The sequence below is a fragment of the Aquarana catesbeiana genome, linkage group LG04, assembly GCF_042186555.1.
Source record: "Aquarana catesbeiana isolate 2022-GZ linkage group LG04, ASM4218655v1, whole genome shotgun sequence".
NCBI classification, from domain to species: Eukaryota; Metazoa; Chordata; class Amphibia; order Anura; family Ranidae; genus Aquarana; species Aquarana catesbeiana.
The window spans coordinates 592,342,003-592,363,172 of record NC_133327.1 but is presented as its reverse complement, the minus strand read 5'-3'; the positions used below and the strand labels follow the sequence as shown (position 1 = coordinate 592,363,172).

Here is a 21,170-nt window from a genome sequence, read left to right as displayed (position 1 = left end):
TAAAGGTGCATGCTGGGCCAGGACAAGGGGTAGACAAGAGGGATGGTTGCCCTGGGCGCAATGGTTTATTGCAGGTTATGTGGGCGCCCTGACCCTAAGCCTAAGGGAAGGGGGGGGTGGAGTTTGGCATCTTTGTCCTGGGCACTGAATGGCCTTGTCCCAGCACTGTATGCCTATACAGCAACAAATAAAAAAAAAAAGAAATAACAAAAATTATCTTTAGATCAGTATTATGGAACAGAAAAGTACATTTTAATAGTAAAAACAACTTGACTTTAAACACGATATTTCCCATTACTATGGAAAATAATCAATCACCAACAGCTTTTTGTGCTTGTGCTAACTTTTATTGTGTTAATGACATTATATAATATTTACCCTTCAAATATTTTGAGAGCTTATACATTACTGAAAGTTAGCAGTTAGAAAAAAGAGCAGCATCTGTTTAGTGTATGTGCTGTGCAGTTTTACATTAGGGAAAACAGTGACATCTAGTGACAAAATATGAGAATAGCACCTACTGATGCTCATTTATAGAGAAGATGTATCAGTGCTATATAAGAAAATGAATGTTGAACTTTTAGTAGACATGTATATAAGAATTGCATTTTCATACTAAATATTGAGTTTCACCTTAGCGGTTTATGAACATGTAGACATGTAATATACATGGAGTACTAACCAGAGACGTTTTGATTTCCATCCTGCTCCTCCATTATAAGCTCTACTGTAACCAACACTCTTACCTTAACTTGTGCCCAGATCATACACAGCAAAGTATTTACATATTCTGAACAAGCAGAAAAAGCTGAACACTAAGAATCCAGTCTTTGTATTTTGTAAATGGGTCCACATATTACAAGGCAAAGCACCTGCAATCTACTCTGAAATGGAAGGAGTAGCAATAGCTGTACTCCCAGTGCTCAGTAATGGAAATTGTAAATTAAAGAGATAAGTGCATGAGATGGCATACATCTCGTCAGACTTAACCGATAGTAATTCGGCACATTTTAGAAAGTGGCTGACTTTCTGGAGTTCGGTTTTAAAACAAGCCCTCATTCAGCTCTGTAGCTATAAGCATTGTGGAGAAGTGTAATGTTTAAATCTTCACAAGACAGACATTGGAATGTTAGTTTTATTTTATAATGGATAGCAGATCTTGCTAGCCCTATAATGTCCATACCAGCAAGGTATTCTAAACTGTTAGAAGCTGAGGAAATCCTGGATGGAGTCTTTGTTGTGACTTCTGGATAATTTTGAGAATTAATAACTTCCTGTTAAAAGTACTCAGGGAAGTTGGGATGTCTTGTTTTAAAGCACTTTTACTGCTTGTTAAAAGTACATAAATAGTTTAATGTCCATAGTCTGGGCACAGGTGCACTTTAAGTGACAGATACAAAAAAATTCCAAAAAATGACTAAAGTTAAACAATACCAATGTATTTTAATGTACTTAAATTATGCATCACATGGCCATTTTCCACCTTTAGTTCATTAATACAGAATCATTAGATTGCGGTTTGTTCAAATGTTATATTGGTCAGTTCCAGAGTGCTGGAGGTGTCTCTGGCTGTGTAGTGTCCTTTGCTTTGTCGGGGTGACATGTGCCTTGCAAGGCTGGGCAGCATTTGGCCACACTGACTCTGAGAAGCAGGTAATGCGCCTGTAGCGTGAGCATCGCGATTTTCTTTTGGTCCCTCTCGCAGTCTAAAGTTGGCTTTGGTACGTCTGCTCAGATGGGCAACACACAGAAGGAGAATAAGAAGTAACAAAGTGATTGCAACACCACCAAGGGAGGCAACTAGAGTTTCCATTTGTTCTGATAGTGAGTAAATCTCTGTTAGGAATAAAAGAAAAAACAAAATGGTTAGCATTACCACAACCATGGCTGGATTGATCAAAGATCCCCAAGTCTACTTATGCCAATATCTATACGAGACACCCCTATCTGACCAATGTTGGGGGAAAAAATAGCAACTGACCACAATTGATATTTCTAGCCTATTTACACCATTTTTCAGCATCAACCCATCATGGATATCCTAATATACACAATATTGTCAAAAGTATTGTGACTCCTGCCTTTACATGAACTTTAATGGTGTCCTAGTCCATAGGGTTCAATATTGAGTTGGCCCACCCTTTGCAGTTATAACAGCTTCAACTCTTCTGGGAAGGCTGTCCACAAGGTTTAGGAGTGTGTCTATGGGAATGTTTGACCATTCTTCCAGAAGCGCATTTGTGAGGTCAGGCACTGATGTTGGATGAGAAGGCCTGGCTCACAGACTCTGCTCTAATTCATCCCAAAGGTGTTCTATCAGATTGAGGTCAGGACTCTGTGCAGGCCAGTCAAGTTCCTCCACCCCAAACTCGCTCATCCATCTCTGGGGAGGGGACAGGGCGGTGTAGGAAGCAGCTGCATTGCTAGGATGAGTAGCTGTGGACAGGCATACGAACATACGGCTTCATATGGAATTTATATAGTTCTGTTTGATACAGAGTGGTGCGCTAAAAGCACCTTAAATGTGTGAATGAATGAATGAATGAATGAATGAGTGACTTGTATAGCGCTACCTATGCGAACTGAATCACCTCAGGGCGCTTTTTAACCTACCAGCATGTCTTTGGAGTGTGTGAAATGTGTGAGTTCCCTGGATAATATACTTGTAATAAATTTGGTTTTAAAACGATAAAGCACCATGTAGCTTATCTTTCATATATGTACCGAGGAGTCCGTACATCACAGAGCCCAGGGGGTGGTTCAACTGCGTTATCAGTCCAAACCTAATAGTGCGGTCACACGCCATGAGGTGAAGATAATCACATTGGGGAGGGGAGCACAAGTTTGCTGGCACTTTGGATAAGTTTGGAGCACCATCACAAGAATTCAACTCAACTGAAAATTCTTTATATTGATTGATGGACTTATATTATTGAGCACCATAGTACACATAAAGGATTGAATACTATATAATCGTATTTATATATGTACTGCATATACTTTTAGCACTTTAAGTGTGTATATTATTATAATGGAGATTCAAAATTTTTAAATAATATCAAGCACTAGATAAAATATATTGCAAAGGTTCACAGGAAGAAATTCTGTTTGCAGAGCACAGCATGGCACATAAGTTCAATTAAATATTTAGCACAACTATATGGAAATGTGATCAGTGCCAGCAGCTGGAAATCTACTGATTATATATATATATATATATATATATATATATATATATATATACACACACACACAGAGTATATACGCACTGTATATGTTTCTGTGTGTGACATATCAATATACTTAATAATATCCAAATACACTATATTACCAAAAGTATTGGGACACCTGCCTTTACACACACATGAACTTTAATAGCATCCCAGTCTTAGTTCGTAGAGTTCAATATTGAGTTGGCCCACCCTTTGCAGCTATAACAACTTCAACTCTTCTGGGAAGCATGTCCACAAGGTTTAGTAGTGTGTCTATGGGAATGTTTGACCATTCTTCCAGAAGCGCATGTGTGAGGTCAGGCACTGATGTTGGAGAAGACCTGGCTTACAGTCTCTGCTCTCATTCATCCCAAAGGTGTTCCATCAAATTGAGGACAGGACTCTGTACAGGCCTGTCAAGTTCCTCCACCCTAAACTCGCTCATCCAGGTCTTATGGACCTTGCTTTGTGCACTGGTCCAAATGATTTGGTGGAGGGGGGATTATGGTGTGGGGTTGTTTTTCAGGGGTTGGACTTGGCTCCTTAGTTCCAGTGAAGGGAACTCTTAAGGCATCAGCATACCAAGACATTTTGGACAATTTCATGCTCCTGACTTTGTGGTACCAGTTTAGTGATGGCCCCTTCCTGTTTCAACTTGACTGCGCACCAGTACACAAATCAAGGTCCATAAAGACATGAATGAGCGAGTTTGGGGTGGAGGAACTTGACTGGCCTGCACAGAGTCCTGTCCTCAACCCGATGGAACACCTTTGGGATGAATTAGAGTGGAGATTGCGAGCCAGGACTTCTAGAAAGAGAGATATTCAAAAGTGATTATACTTTGAATATCTCTTGATATTCAAAGTGATTATTTCTGGTAGCTCGCAAGACTTTTCCAATTTTGGTTTACTAATTTGCTGCTTTCCAAATCTTAAATGTGGTGATCCCTTTAGTTTTCTTTCTAGCTTTTTGTTTTCCTTTATTCCCAACCGGTGATCCAGCCAGTAAATCTGTTATTTTTCAACTTCCTTTAACAGGCCAAGCTGTCTCGACAAAGTGGTAGTTAGTGTTAAATTGTTTGCCTCAGCCATCTGACAGAGCTATGCACAATTTGCAGTATTAACTAATTTATGAAAAACCTCTATCCCAAAATTAAAAATAAAAAACAAAAAAACTGTTGCTTTAACTACTTAAAAGTATTAGCAGAAGGTTGGCTTTCATTTATTAGCCATGTTGTTGCTTCTCCATAGAGTGAAGCCACCATAAGACAGGAAGTGTGTTACTGGCTAGATCACCAGGTGAAAATAAAAGAAAAAAAGGAATATAAAAAAAAAAAAAAAAAAAAAAGATGCAGCCACCACACTTAAAGTGGTTGTAAACCCCACTAACAAAAATAACCTGCAAGACAAAGGCATAATGAGCTAGTATGCATAGCATACTAGCTCATTATGAATTACTTACTTTAGATCGAAGCCCCCGCAGTGGTCCTCGTACACAGCTCTGGCCGGTGACATCGCTCCAGGAATTACTTCCGGGTATTGCGGGCTCTGGTGCTGTGATTGGCTGGAGCTGCGATGACGTCAATCCCGCGCATGTGCATGAGAGCCGCCGGTATCGGCACACTAACTGAAGTGCCATTGCTTCAGTGCACATGTGCCGATGACATAGGCACATGCTGATACAGGGCATATCTCCTAAACCGTGCAGGTTTAGGAGATATTCGAGGTAGCTACAGGTAAGCCTTATTATAGGCTTACCTGTAGTAAAAAAGTGGTTGTAAAGGGTTTTTCAACCACTTTAAAGTGTTACTAAACCCACAACAGTAAAATCAGTGTGTATATGCAGTAAAGCATGCTTGTTATACTCACCATGGAACCTAAGGGGTTAGTCCTTTGCATTGTGTATAAAGGCTGTTTGATCCTGTCTTCTCTGATCCTCCCTTTCTACTGTCTCCAAACAAGAAACTGATATTTACAGAGCTAGGGGATGGGCTGCACATGCTCAGTTTGGTGTGTATTGCTAGAGTTTTTTTTTACTTGGGAGTGCGCAGGTGATCAGCACAGGACCAAGCAGCATCTCCAGACAGAGGATCAGGGGAGAATAAAAACTCCTCCTACAAGCTTTACTAGGAACCGATACAAGTCACAAGACTGCTATATACTGCTCATGAGAAAAGGTATTTATCAGTTTATATTTACTAAAATAATTGCATTTCCATGTTGTGTGTAGCACCCTGGTGTTTAGGCAGGGTTGCTAACAAATTTAGGTCTCCAGGTCAATTGTTAGTTGATTCACTGATTCCTCTATAATTCTGGAATTGCTGCACCTTTTCTCTTCTGTCACTAGGTGGCACTGTGGATGGTGACACTAGATTGACAAGGGCATAGCAAGGTCAGATTATAAATGCATGGGCGTCTCAGTCAATTGGAAAGGGTTTCTTTAATCCCTTGGTCTGCTGGGAGAGCCTATTTATTAAGATGGAGTCAGGTGATTGGGGTTCAGGGCCACCTGGACGGCTGCTTATGTCACCCTGGGCTGCTAGGCCGGAAGCCTGAGGCCTATCCTGGGGAAACCTGGCTGCTAGGCTGCTTGAGGCCTATCCAGGAGCAGGAGAAGAAGCGCAAGGTTGGGACTGCAAGATTGGAGTCCAACCGAGTTGCAAAGGTTCAGCCGGAGGGGGAACCAGTTGTGGTCGGAGGTAAAAGGGAAGTAGTTGCCACCAAAGGACCATCCACCTTGAACCGGAGATCACTGTGAGTAAGCTCGAGCAGATACCAGAATAATCTTCTCACCAGCCAGGGACGGTGAAGAAGTGGGAAAGCATCAGCGAGTGCAAAGGCAGGGACCCAGCAGGTTAGCCGGAGGGTGACGCTTGAGGAGTATACAGCAAGATAGCTGTGGAAGAGATTCAGTGATGATTGGATCTGGAAGTCTAGTGAGAGACTGGGAGCTCAGTGAGTGAAGATCTACAGTGGGATACTGTGAGGTAAGAGAATAACTATTCTGTGTTACCAATAGTTGTGTGCAAATACCTTTAGTGACTGTTACAAGTTCAGTTGCCATAGGAGACAGCGGCCCTACCTATACAGATGTGACATCCGGCTGGAGGCCTTTCCCTGTATAGCTGTCTACCTCTAGAGTTTCAGAGTCTGTCAATTATCATTGCATCTACTCAAGGGTGTCTTGGACCTAACCTGCTCTCCCACAGTTCTTGTTGAGACAATAAATCTCTTGTTCGCATTCAAAATGTGACTGGCGCCCATCATTTCATCTTGCATTACACCCACAATGTCTGTTAACCCACTCTACAAGGAAGGATGTCAGCTCTCCCTAACTCTTGAGGTCACCATTAGGCTTCTGGAGGCCCGGGACTTTGCTACATGTGTACTGTGGGAGAACAAATATAGTGAATGCAGGTTCTGGGTTTAGTAACACTTTAAGGTTTGGGAAGCTGCATTATATTAAAATTTTGGTTTAAACCTAGGTTACACTTTGGTTATATGTTATATTACAGCTACTGCTGTTCCAAGTTCTGCACAGCTTCTGGGTGAATTTTTTTAGCAAGCCTGACAGACAAGCTTTCCATTGTAGTGGATAAAGGCCATGACATTCGGAAGAACAACTCAGAAGAAGTGTGGAGATTTTGGCCAAGGACTGTACAAAGCTGGGTAGGCTGTACAGTGAAGCTTTTAGAAAGGCTCTAGCTATGCAAGAGAGTTCTAAAGATGAAAGAATGACAGGGGTGGACCTTAAGTGCACTTTTCGTTAAAGGCATAGTTCACTTTTACCAAAATAAACTTCCTATGCAGATAAGGGGCCCCTGTGGATAAAAACAAACTGCAGGTCTGACTAAATTTGAAAAATGCCCTTGCTTTAGGTGTAGGCCATTTACATACCTCATGAAGTCTGACTGAAACCCCCCTAGGATGTCGCCAAGAGACTCCCAGCTGTTACTGTTCACCTTCACCATTACAGGAATGCGCTTCCAAATACTGAGCTCAGAGCTGCTGCATCAGGAAAGGACATGTGAGGGGGTTTGAATCAGAGGAAGAGCTCACTCCTGTGATGGTAAAAGTGAACAGTAACAGCTGGGAGTCTTTTGCTAATGTCTTGTGAGTTTTTCAGTAAGGCTTCATGAGGTACATATGTAAGTGGCCTATACCTAGTGCATGGGCATTTTTAAACTTTGGTCAAAACTGTACAGTCTGTTTTTATCTACAGACGTCTCTTATCTGCATAGGCAGCTTTTTTTCTTTTTGTTTTTTTTTTTTTTTTTTTTTTATAAAGGTGAACTAACCCTTTAAAAAGGCACACCTTGAGGTTATGAGCTCCCATCACATAAAGTTATACCCCAGATCTTTAAATTTGCCTATAAGCATACTCTGAGGAATCCTGTGATGCCTGTTCCAAGACCAAATGTATTTCCACTATCATTGCTAAACAGTAAATAATGGCCAATAAAATGAAAGATACAGAGCGGTACCTGCTGACTGAGAAGCGATGCATACAGTCCCTGGAGCAGCAGGAGAGTCATCTTCGTACCCTTTTATACACTGACAAGAATAGCTGCCAAATTCATTGGCACACTGAGCCTTAATATCACAGTTCTGTATCCCAAGCTGGCATTCATTCACATCTTAGTGGAGGTAAGAAAAACATTAATATCAATATATTCTTAGATTAAAGTGGCAGTACAAGTCAGAAAATGTGTCTGATCTACATGGATTTCCAGTTCATATACCTCACCCAGCTGCATTCTTGTAAACAGCAGAAGAAGCCATGTCCTAATGTTCCTTTTTCTCAGAGGACTAACACAAACAATATATATATATATATATATACATATATATATACACACACATACACATACATATACATACATATATATATATATATATATATATATATATATATATATATATATATATATATATATATATATATGACAGAAAGTATTCAGATCCCCTTAAATTTTTCACTCCTTGTTATATTGCAGCCATTTGCTAAAATCGTTTAAGTTAATTTTTTTCCTCATTAATGTACACACAGCACCCCATATTGACAGAAAAACACAGAATTGTTGACATTTTTGCAGATTTCTTAAAAAAGAAAAACTGAAATATCACATGGTCCTAAGTATTCAGACCCTTTGCTGTGACACTCATATTTAACTCAGGTGCTGTCCATTTCTTCTGATCATCCTTGAGATGGTTCTACACCTTCATTTGAGTCCAGCTGTGTTTGATTATACTGATTGGACTTGATTAGGAAAGCCACACATCTGTCTATATAAGACCTTACAGCTCACAGTGCATGTCAGAGCAAATGAGAATCATGAGGTCAAAAGGAACTGCCTGAAGAGCTCAGAGACAGAATTGTGGCAATGCACAGATCTGGCCAAAGTTACAAAAAAATTTCTGCTGCACTTAAGGTTTTTAAGAGCACAATGGCCTCCATAATCCTTAAATGGAAGACGTTTGGGACGACCAGAACCCTTCCTAGAGCTGGCCGTCCGGCCAAACTGAGCTATCAGGAGAGAAAAGCCTTGGTGAGAGAGGTAAAGAAGAACCCAAAGATCACTGTGGCTGAGCTAAAGAGATGCAGTCGGGAGATGGGAGAAAGTTGTAGAAAGTCGACCATCACTGCAGCCCTCCACCAGTCGGGGCTTTATGGCAGAATGGCCCGACGGAAGCCTCTCCACATGAAAGCCCGCATGGAGTTTGCTAAAAAAACACCTGAAGGACTCCAAGATGGTGAGAAATAAGATTCTCTGGTCTGATGAGACCAAGATAGAACATTTTGGCCTTAATTCTAAGCGGTATGTGTGGAGAAAACCAGGCACTGGTCATCACCTGTCCAATACAGTCCCAACAGTGAAGCATGATGGTGGCAGCGTCATGTTGTGGGGGTGTTTTTCAGCTGCAGGGACAGGATGACTGGTTGCAATCGAGGGAAAGATGAATGCGGCCAAGTACAGGGATATCCTGGACAAAAACCTTCTCCAGTGTGCTCAGGACCTCAGACTGGGCCGAAGGTTTACCTTCCAACAAGACAATGACCCTAAGCACACAGCTAAGATAACGAAGGAGTGGCTTCACAACAACTCCGTGACTGTTCTTGAATGGCCCAGCCAGAGCCCTGACTTAAACTCAATTGAGCATCTCTGGAAAGACCTAAAAATGGCCGCCCCCCAACGTTTACCATCCAACCTGACAGAACTGGAGAGGATCTGCAAGGAGGAATGGCAGAGCATCCCCAAATCCAGGTGTGAAAAACTTGTTTCATCTTTCCCAAAAAGACTCATGGCTGTATTAGATCAAAAGGGTGCTTCTACAAAATACTGAGCAAAGGGTCTGAATACTTAGGACCATGTGATATTTCAGTTTTTCTTTTTTAATAAATCTGCAAAAATGTCAACAATTCTGTGTTTTTCTATCAATATGGGGTGTTGTGTGTACATTAATGAGGAAAAAATGAACTTGAATGATTTTAGCAAATGACTGCAATATAACAGAGTGAAAAATGTAAGGGGTCTGAATACTTTGCGTCCCCACTGTGTGTATATATACACATAGAGCATATACGCACTGTGTATGTTTCTGTGTGTGAAATATCAATGTATTTTATAATATCCAAATACACTATATTACCAAAAGTATTGGGATGCCTGCCTTTACACATACACAGGGGCGTAGAGATAAGGGAGGTGTCAGGAGTGTTCAACCCCCTCAGAGCATCCTGGCAAAATGCACAGACCATGTCCCTGCTGTTTAGCATCAGCATCAGCACAGTAGAAGCAGAGTTTCGGCGTGCAGCAGCCAGCCCCCCCTTCTATTGTGCCCTACCCCCTCAGTTTAATAAGGGGTCGCCCTGAAAAGCATGACATTACTGCGAGGTCTCAGATGCTGGCAATTGACAGTGCACAGTTGAGGGAACTCCTAGACTCCTCCTCGAGGTATCATATGACACAACCAATGGGAGACTGAGGATGCAGAAGTTTTCCTACTTCTGTGCCGTGCTGAATCTGAGGTCTGGTAAGTGGCGAGGCATCAATTTTCGGTTTTGGGAAGGAGGAAGTGAGAATTACAGCCTGGGGGAGTTTCTTTTGGTGGGGGGTGGGTTTGCTTTTGGAGAAGGGAGGGAGTTTGATTGGATGAAGGGAGATTTTCTTCATAATTAGGAATCTTTGCTGGGGGAGAGGGTATTGACGGTGGGAGATATTTTTGCTTTGGGGGGGGGGGGTCGAATTTTTGGGGGGGATTTTTGAGGGAGGGAGATATTTTGCACATCCAGTGGTGACCTGCAGGTAGGGATACATTTTTGCCCTTGGATAAAATCTCTGCTTCCAGGGTAAGAAATTTGTCCCTAACAGCAGGTAATCACTGTGACCCCCAGTTTGTTAGTGTGTCGCTCAGGCTCAATCGATGTGGAGAGTAATGTAAACGATATAAAATGTGCTGCAGGAGTGCCAGCAAGGGATGGAGTTCATCCCAGCTCCTGTAGTCACTGAAGGGAAGAGAAGAAAAAAAATCCCTGGTGCCGCACATCCACGGAGTCCTATGGTAATGTAGTAGTGATGGGAGAGACCTCAGCCCGGGTTCCCACCAGGCCACACCCCAACGTGTTTTGCTTTGTCCTCCGGAGCTTAAATACGGGGACCACTGGATGTGCAGATACAGGTTAACAGCAGTGGCTCTTTTCAGCCCATCACTCAGGTGAACAAGCTGAGCAGCTGACAAAAATTGGAACATCTGGGATCCTGGCTGTAGGTATTCATGGTATATTTGCCGTTCCATGGCCATTTAGAACATATGAAAGATCTAAAGCCTGGTTCACACGGTAAGTTTTTGTTATTTCAACCTAGTGGGCTGAACGAAAAAAAAAAAAAAAATTGTGAGCTTAGGAGGAGCTCGCTGTACTAATGAGTACACTACCGCACCACAACTGCATGCATTGCGTTCTATTCAGTTGAATCTGGATAATTTTTGCTGCATTGCAAAGCCTCCTGGCCCCACTCTGCTGTCACATGTTTTTACCATACCTCCCCCAACATTAAAGTGTAAATGATGCCTTCAAGTTTGAAAGACCAGAACCCTCCCTAGGGAAAAAAAAAATGATCACACACATGAACTTTAGTCCGTAGGGTTCAATATTGAGTTGGCCCACCTTTTGCAGTTATAACAGCTTCAACTCTTCTGGCAAGGCTGTCCACAAAGTTTAGGAGTGTGTCTATGGGAATGTTTGACCATTCTTCCAGAAGAGCATTTGTGAGGTCAGACACTGATGTTGGACAAGAAGGCCTGGCTCGCAGTCTGCACTGTAATTCATCCCAAAGGTGTTCCATCAGGTTGAGGACAGGACTCTGTGCAGGCCAGTCAAGTTCCTCCACCCCAAACTCGCTCATCCATGTCTTTATGGACCTTGCTTTGTGCACTGGTCCAAATCATTTGGGGTTGTTTTTCAGGGGTTGGACCCTCAGTTCCAGTGAAGGGAACTCTTAAGGCGTCAGCATACCAAGACATTTTGGACAATTTCATGCTCCCAACTTTGTGGCAACAGTTTGGGGATGGCCCCCTTCCTGTTCCAACATGACTGCGCACCAGTGCACAAATCAAGGTCCATAAAGGCATGGATGATTGAGTTTGGCGTGGAGGAACTTGACTGGCCTGCACAGAGTCCTGTCCTCAACCTGATGGAACACCTTTGGGATGAATTAGAGTGGCGACTGCGAGCCAGGACTTCTCGTCCACATGTGCCTGGGCTCACAAATGTGCTTCCAGAAGAATGGTCAGACATTCCTATAGACACACCCCTAAACCTTGTGGACAGCCTTCCCTGAGGAGTTGAAGCTGTTATAGCTGCAAAGGTTGGGCCAACTCAGTATTGAACCCTATGGACTAAGATTGGAATGCAATTAAAGTGCAGGCGCCCCAATACTTTTGGTAAAATAGTGTATATTTTAGAACAAAATATTTATGGCTGTAATACCAGATTTCACCAGCAAGTGTCACTGCAGTTTCAGCTGGCTGAAGCATGTTACGTTTATTTTAATAAAGGCTATGTTAACCTTAAAAAAATATAAATGAATACACGTTTATAATGGAAAAAAAATGTTTATTATTTTTCCCATAGGCTCTTGGAAAGCTTTGCACCCATGATCAATGGATTGCAGGTGCAATGTCAAGTTCTTGCAGACACTTCCTCCAGCTCTCTGGCCGCACATCTGTGAAGGCTTACAGTTAGAGAGCTTAAGAAAGTGTTAATGGACGAGTATGCCAATTACTGCACTTATGTTCCATTGATCAGTACAAATCTGTATGTTGTGGTGGCAGGCGGGACTTGTAGTTCATTCATTCAATCACAGATCTCTGTGAATGAATGATGTGGCTGTGCAGGCGAAGCTCTAGGGGTGGGAAGTGGGTGCTTAGGAACGTGTTATACCCCAAATACAGGTGTAACATGTAATATGCTCCTAAAAAGGTGAAGTTAGCCTTTAATCATTGTTACTGCTAATATAAAATGTATATATTACTGTAGCACACATAGAAATCTACTTATAAAACAAAAATTTCATAGGACATTTGCCCAGCGAATCTGCATGTACATTCATTCTCTGCAAACTGGGCATGAACAAAATGTTCTTTGGGCCATTTAATTTTATTATGGGTAGTAGTAAAATACTACATTATGACCACTAGATGGAACTGAGGAGAATAGGAAATACATACATTTTTGTAACAAGAGATATAAAGTAACAATTTAAGAGAACACTAAAGGGAATTAGCAAATAAATGTAACCATTGGTACATATATTTGCTAATTTCCTCTATTGTTCTCTATAGTTGTTACATTAGTTTGCAGAAGACAAATAGGAAATTAAATCATGTTACCTTTAACTGAAAGAGACTTCATCATTGCACCAACTTTCCCCATGAGCTGGCCCTCCAGTGCCTTTACTTGTGTCTTTATGAAGTTTCCCATTCCCTTCCCTCCAAGATGTAGATGCAGCCAAAAAGTCAGCGTTAGCTTTTTTGGATTTGTCCTGCATAATTATATCATTTATATAGTTAACGTTTGCAAAATTATTTTCCTTTACATGCACCGAGAAATATTTCATCCAATGGGGAAAAAAACCCCCCATAACATTTTAGGTCCTCTCTTCTTATACACCCAGTGTCAGTGAAAAACCAAGCTGAAGCCATTTGGCAAATCGTGATATTTGATGAGCATTTCCACTTATAGGAGAGAGCCATCAGATTTCCTAAAAAAGGAACACAACGAGACGCCAGCTAAGCGCATCATCAATGGGTTGATTACAATTAAAAAGCCAAATGCAAACTCATAGAAATATAAAATCAAAAAGATTATGTGCAGCCATGGCACATTGGAAGGAAGCTGTTCACCGGAGGAGCCGCTTGTGACAGCAAATAGTGTGTTGTCAGTGAGGAAACCAAGTCCAATGATCCAGGAAGTGAGGAGAGCCACTGTGGGATACAAGGCATGATGTGACGTCACGCCTGGGGTGGGCTGGTTGCTATGGTAATTCATTTCAGAACTCCCATTGGCTCCTTTCTCAAAACATTGGTTTGAAATGCATTGTTAGTTGTCCTTTTTGGCCACAAGATGGCAATGCAGATAGTTTTAAGGACATTACTTTAAGCAATGTGTTCTCTGCAAATGTTATAGTATTAAGTATAAAACTTTCAGCTGTAATGGATTGAAATCTACTACCGTCTGTATCCAATCAACATTGTTTTCTCAATTTTTGGTTGAACCTATAGCAGCGCTTCTTTGTTCTGCCAGCAACCTATTTAGAGCGTCAGCGCAGGCGTGTGGGCATCAAGGTTGACATCAACCCTTTAATCCAGGACACATATGAATTACACCGGTTCTGAGGCTGATTTAGTGCAGATAAGGCACCAAGTGTGTTTAATTACCACCTTAATCAGCCACAGAACCTGTGTAATTAATATGTGCCCTGGATTAAAGGGATGATGTGGCAACCCTAGAGGGCATACCCCTGATGACGTCAGATTTTGACGAAAAGATCTTCAGGTAGCCACGCCCACATGCTCTGCGCACACGCGGTTGCATTTTAAAAAATTTGTATACAGGATTTTTTTACTTGCTAGTAATCTTTTGTTTTTAACTTGTTTTATGCTAATCAGAGACTCGTGGAAGTTCTCAAACAACACTGTAATTATTTTACTCCAATAAATCTTTTGATGAGACAGTATTACACTATCTGGAGTATCATATATTTTTTGCATGATTTGCACTACCCTTGAACACTTGGGATACTTGCCGTGACTGACCATTGAGACACAGAGGTCACTGATAAGCGAAACCCGGGAGATCTAGGAAGCCCAGGAGATCTGGAGTTTCATGGTGGGGATCTGTGATCCAATTTGCGCTCTCTGACCTCCCTGAGTAAGAGGGAGGGGGGAGTCGCTGGCCTTCCATTTTACTAGAGGTGACGGGTCTCACAAGGTCAAGCACTCATATCAAGTCACATCATTTTAAAGACTATTCAATCACTTTTATGGACCCTTTTTTGATAATATTTTTCACCATACCTTTGCACTTTATTGTAGTATTTTTCTATATGATTTTTTGGTTTTGTTTTTTGTTTGATGTATGCAAGTTTATTAATTGGTTCTATTTTCAAGCACTTTATTATATATATATGTTTTCATATCTGGTCTATGGGAACATTGTTCACATTTTCATGGTCATAAGTTTGCACATTTTTTGTAAGTTGCTTATAACAACTTCCTTCATTTACATTTAGCGCTGCACTTTTTTTACACATCTATTTCATACCTTATATCTGGGTTATAGTGTTTAGCTGCTGCATGCTGTTTTTTACCAAGGTGGATATTAATCCATTTCATCTTTGAAATGCATTACCATAGCAACCAGCCCACCCCAGATGTGACGTCACATCATGCCTTGTATCCCACAGTGGCTCTCCTCACTTCCAGGAACATTGGACTTGGTTTCCTCACCGACAATACAACATTTGTTGTCACAAGCCGCTCTTCCGGTGAACGGCTTCCATCCAATGTGGCATGGCTGCAGATTAGCTCTTTGATTTTATGATTCTGTGAGTTTGCATTTGTTTTTTTTTAGGGTTTTTTTTATTTAAAATATAGGCATTGACACAGTGCACAGACAATCGATATATGCATAAGGTCAAAAACAGAGACAGAAGATCAAATGAAGCCGATGAGCGTCATAGGTAAAACATAGCTACAGGCAGATTGAGCATCACGACAATCACATCCAACATAATACCCTAAGGTGAGATATGGGGGGGGGGGGGGTACAGGGGGAGGGGGGAGAAGGAACAATTTGTGGGATTAACAAATCTTACATCACAAAAGTAGAATGCAAGTCATGAGGGTATCATATAGGACATCTCCATAAACCTTAAGGCTCCGAGCCATGTGCATTGATCCATTGCGACCAGACCTCATCAAATTTTTTAGGACAGTTCCTGCTCTCATAGGTCAGTTTATACAGTGGTAAGACAGAGGTAATCGTTGTTTCCCACATGTTAAGTGTAGGCGGGGTAGGTTGCTTCCACCTAAGAAGAATGTCTTTTCTAGCGTAATATAGGGCATAAAAGAGAAATAATTTCATGTGCCTAGAGGCCTCAACATTCTCCATACTGCCAAGTAGCGCCAAGGCCGGTTTCAGGCCAAGGGACCAATCTCTGAAGGCCCCCAGGGCCTCAATTACACTCTCCCAAAAGGGACGGATCAAGGGGCATGTCCATACCATGTGGAAGAATGTATCCGGGAAGGACCTGCACCTGGAGCAGAGGGGGCTTACATCAGGATAGATGCTGGCTAGTCTCACGGGGGTATAGTAGGCTCAGTGGAAAAATGTAAGTTGGATGAAGTGGTCCTTTGCAGAAATCATAGGTATATAGTCACTCACGAGTCCTCCCATTCCTCCTCAGTCGATTCTGGGATGTCAGCCTTCCATTTGTCATATACTTTTGTCAAGGATGTCATGTGGGCCAAGGAGAGGTAGAAGTAAAAGGGAGGAGAGAGGCTTGTCTAGAATTCTGGAGATCAGCAGTCTGATCTGGAGTCGTTCCACTGAGTCAGCCTGGAGAGTTAGAGGGCCGGGGAATTGGGCCTGCATTGTGTGTCGATGCTGATAGTACCTGAAGGTCATTGAGGCGGAAATAGCATATTTGTCCCTTAGTACCGAAAGAGAGGAAAGAGAGCGGTCTACAAAAATATGATTGAGGGCTGTTATCCCCTTAGATGCCCATAGTTGGGAGTCTGGTAGCGTATAGAAGTGTGGGAGTCTTGGGTTACCCTAGAGGGGGGTATGGGGGAAATTGAGTTGGTTTTGTAAATGGCCACCCGGACGGTCGTTCGCATTGGGGTCGGCGCTTGAAGATGAGCCCTAGGCCCCCTGTAGACCAGGTTGCTCAGGGCCGCATAGGAATGGCCACCTCTAAAAGTACTGCAGGGTACTGTTTGGGCTGACTAAACCACCACCGGACTGTCACTAGTACTGTGGCCCAGTAGTAGAGCTGGAAATGAGGCATTGCTAAACTTCCCTGAGAGTGGGGGAGTTGAAGCGTCCGCCTCGCCAGTCTTGTGGTTTTCCCTGCCCAAACAAAAGCTGTTTTGATGCTATCCAATTCCTGAAAACGTATAAACATTTAGGGAGGTAGACCATCTTCAGTAAATTCACTCTACCGACCGGCGAGAGAGGCAGAGATTTCCATAGCGGACATTTCTTACGAAATTGAACCATTGGGGAGAAAGGTTGTCTGCCACCATATAGGCCTGTGTAGTGGCATGTTCACCACTTGGTTACTAGCAATCCGCCAATCACCCTGCTGCCAGACCCCCATCTATCAGTTAAGACAATGAACAGTCATATGCGCAGTTTTGTTAGGTTTATTGCAGGATACAACTTGGGTGGGATAAGGGAAGATATGAGATGCCCATTGCATTTAGCACATTGTAAGACATTATTCAGTTGGCCTTGATGCACACTTTGCACCCCCAGTATCCTTCCTCTGGACAACTATACTCTGCAGACTGTCGCTCCTTCTCTTCTTGTACACATCCTTCACTGCAAAACTACTGAAATACTATTTCTTCACTTCCATTGGGACAAGAAAGAATCACTCTGAATAATTCCACCTTGCAGACCATAATGGTATTGCCTCAGCGAATCAAGGAGTCAGAGGCCTACACAACCTCTCCCTGATGGCTCAATGAATCAGACAGCCACACAGTCTTTTGGAAGGTATTACCAATGCGCTTAACCAGACCAGAGATACATGGTACCTCCCCCCGACGGCCTGTCACATGGTAATAGGTGGACCACTGATACCAGCCAGTCCAAGATTGCAAACACTGTGTTCCCCGGCCACAGCATTTCTCACTACTCTCAAGATCCTCTTATAATTCTTCAGCACTGACCTCCTTCAAATTACAAGTCCTGTGTTCCCAGGTCACAGCAACTTGACCTTAGCTCTGCCGCTTTCCTCTTGACTCTTTACTGCTACTACTTCTTCACCAACCTTCATCTGTGCACAAGTCCTGTGTTCCCCGGTCACAGCAGCTTGACACCAGCTCCTTGATGAAGATTCCTACAGCTTCTCCAGCCCTCCTCCGTGCTCGGCGCACCCCCCCACGTAGGGATACCCGGAACAACAACCCAGCATTCCATTCTATCTTTTCCTGCTCTCAGAACTCCTCCCTGATGGCATGTGACCCCAGCTTATATGGGAGGCCTGCCCCCTGCCAATACCAAGAGGTAATTGGTCAGAGCTCCTCACATGAGCTGCCTGCCACTCAGACTTCAGGCCCAGCCCCCATTCCAGAAACATCTTTCCAAAAATAGGGGAGGCATCTCTGAATCAAAGTACAGGTGACCACACCCACCACTGCACTGTACACTCCTAATCCCAGAATCAAAACAGACAGGCCCAGCACACAACATAAGCCTGCCTAAATTAAACCTACTCATATCCTGAGCTGGGAAAAATCCTATTCTATCATCTACCTTCAGGCAGATGGTGCTACACCTGCAAGGATCCTCAGACTCTTATCCCTAGGTATTTAAACTCCTCTACCCATTGAAGCGAGATCCCAGTGTCTATCCCAGAACCTGAGGGGTTAAGGGAAAAAAAAAGGACCGACTTGTCCCAATTAGTCCCCAAATACCCCACAAATTGGTCTATAATTTCCAAGGCAGACTGTAGGGAGACACCTGCATCGGCCAGATACAGCAGGGTGTTGTCTGCATAGAGTGATATTTTCTCCTGAAGCACCCCGACTTGTATACCCTTAACCCTGTGGTCTTGGCGTATTAGGATCACCAGAGGCTCCATCGCCAGGCCGAAGAGCCCCAGGGAGAGAGAGGGCAGCCCTGCCTGGTTCCCCTACTCAGGCCAAAGGGGGCAAACAACAGGCCATTCACTTGTACTCTAGCAGTTGGGTCCCTATATAGGAGTTGTATCCAGGAGATAAACCTGGGCCCAAAGCCATAACATTTCAGCACCTTCCAGAGGAAAAGCCATTCGACAGAGTCGAACGCCTTTTCAGCATCTAATGCCGCTATCACTCCAGTGTCGCCCTCCCTGGCCAGATCTACATGGGTAAACAGCCTATGGATGTTTGTATCCGTCCCCCTGCCTGGCATGAACCCAGACTGATCCGGATGCACCAGAGCTGTAATCACCGTGTTTAACCGGGTGGCCAGTATTTTTGCTAACAGCTTGGCATCCACATTGATCAAGGAGATCGGGCGGTAAGATTTGCAGAGTTCCGGGTCCTTTCCAGGCTTGGGAATCACCACTATCACTGCTTCTGACATGGAAGCTGGCAAGGACCCATCTCGCAAGGAAGACTAGAGCTATAAAATTCAGAGGGGAAACCATCAGGGCCCGGTGTCTTCCCAGCTTGAGGTGAAGATATGGCCAGCCGAACCTCCTTAAGGGTAATAGGGGAGTCAAGCTGATCCCTATAGGTCGTAGTCAGGACAGGGAAGTCAACGTCAGAGGTATATGTGGAGGTCTTCCACAGAGTAGTCTCCCCGGGTGGAGTAAAGTTCAGAGTAGTAGGAAGCAAAGCAGTCAGTAATAGCTCTTGACGAAGTCTGTCTAATCTCATGTTTGTCAATCAACGAGGGGACAGAGGACGACTGTTCGCGTACCAGCCAGGCCAGCAATCTACCACCTTGTTCACTCTCTTCAAAAATCTTCTGGGATTGCTGAAGCATTTTCTTTTTAGCCAGGGAGATACGGATCATAAGAACTGCTCTGGTACTTTCCTGAAGCCTAACGTGAAGCTCCGGGTCTTTGGTCTGGGTGTACTGTCGCTCCAAGCAACCAGTCCCTCAGCCCTTACCAAGGCAGCCTTCAGCTGCCTATGAACCCCTCAGATTAGTGTCTGGCAGTGGCCACTGGAGAAAGCTTTAGAAGGCATCCCAGACCACCGCCCCGAGGCAGACCCCAGGTTGAGGACCCAATATGTATGCATCTGTTGGCGAAACCCGGAAATCACCCCAGCGCCAGAGATCCAGAACCTCGACAGTCTCCACAACCTATCCGAGGGGGATCCTCTAGGGACAACTGAAGCAGCATTTGTGCATGGACTGAGATTCCCATTGGCAGGATAGAAACCTGTTGGACCCTGGGCAAAATGGAGCTTCGGGCATATATCAGATCTATGTGGGAGAGAGTCCTATAGGTGGCAGAGTGGCACGTAAAGGACCTGTCAAGGGGGTGTCTCCACCTCCACAGATCCGTCAGCCCGTAGGCCTCTGCCCATGCGGAGAGGTCGGAAATAGAACCGCCCCAGAAGCAAAGTGCTCCAGCTCAGGGTTAGGTGGAATATTGTAATCCTCCATGAGGAGCACATTGTCTGTAGCATACTTGGCAATGAGAGAGCCTTGCTTGTGAAGCAATCTAGTTGAAGCAGGAGGCGGCATGTACAAACCTACCAGAACAATATCTAAGCATTCCACCATTGCGTGAATTATTATGTAGCGTCCATCTGGGTCAAGTTCAGGATCCAAGAGTCTAAATGGTAGAGATTTGCGTACCAGAACACTGACACCTCTGGCAAAATTAGAGTAGGTCAAGTGGTACAGGGTTTTTTTAGACTAAGGGCCTTTTTCCCCACCAAGTGGGTCTCCTGAAGGACACAGATATGAGGTGTAGCAGGGCAGTACCTTGCCAGGATCCAGGTCTAATAAACAGCCAGTTCACTAATGAGTCAGCTGTGTTCTGGCCTTTAAGTAAACACTAGACCAAAGCTCTAGGCTGCCAGTTGGAGACAACAGGTCTGGGCATGGGAGTCAGTAGGGCTTCACCTAGGAGGAGAGAGAAGTGGGAGCCAGTGTAGCACAAGGCTACTTGCTGTACACAAGGAGGTGCTGAGCGTCCGGTCTGTGGGAGACAGACCAAGGCTCTAAAGTGTGAGGCCTGAGCTGGAGAGCTGCGTTTACAAGCCAGGAGGGCTGAAAATCGTTTGCTTTGGTAGCATGACTGAAATACTAAATACCTCTACGAGGGAATCTTCTGTGTTTGTTTTGAACTTTTTTTTTTTTTTTTTTTAAATAAAAGTGGGCAAAACCAGCCATGAAATGGATAAAAAGCGTGTGGTGGTGTCCTTAAAGCGCTGCACTTGGAGTGAACCCCTGACAGTTGGTGGAGAAGTGCTTTGGGGCACAATCCGAGATCCCTGTAATCAAGTTTATAGGAACTATGTGTGTTAGTGCTTGAGACTGCACAATCTGTGTGAACCTGCAAGAGAAAAGCAACGTGCTTTAAAGAGCTAGTGCTCTAATTTTTATTTTTTTGCTGGACTGTGCAAAGTTGGTCTGGAGTGGCTGTGAATAAAGCTCCTAAAAGAAGCAAGGAGTGATCCTGTTGAGAGTCATGGCTGGTGGGCTCAAGAGGAACCGTTACAG

At 43.6% G+C, this 21,170-nt stretch overlaps 1 protein-coding gene across 1 annotated transcript in view; it reads right to left on the bottom strand.

Moving 5' to 3' along the window:
- Positions 1-240: 240 nt before the first annotated feature.
- The window catches only part of LOC141141290 (uncharacterized), a 49,932-nt gene continuing 29,002 nt past the window's right edge, over positions 241-21,170 (bottom strand). Inside the window, exons 6-8 of the mRNA XM_073628966.1 lie at positions 13,103-13,254; positions 7,696-7,848; positions 241-1,836 (exon numbers count right to left, since the gene is read on the bottom strand). Of these exons, the coding sequence (XP_073485067.1) occupies positions 1,508-1,836; positions 7,696-7,848; positions 13,103-13,254 (634 nt within the window). The 3' untranslated portion in view covers positions 241-1,507. The remainder of the gene's footprint in view (positions 1,837-7,695; positions 7,849-13,102; positions 13,255-21,170) is intronic.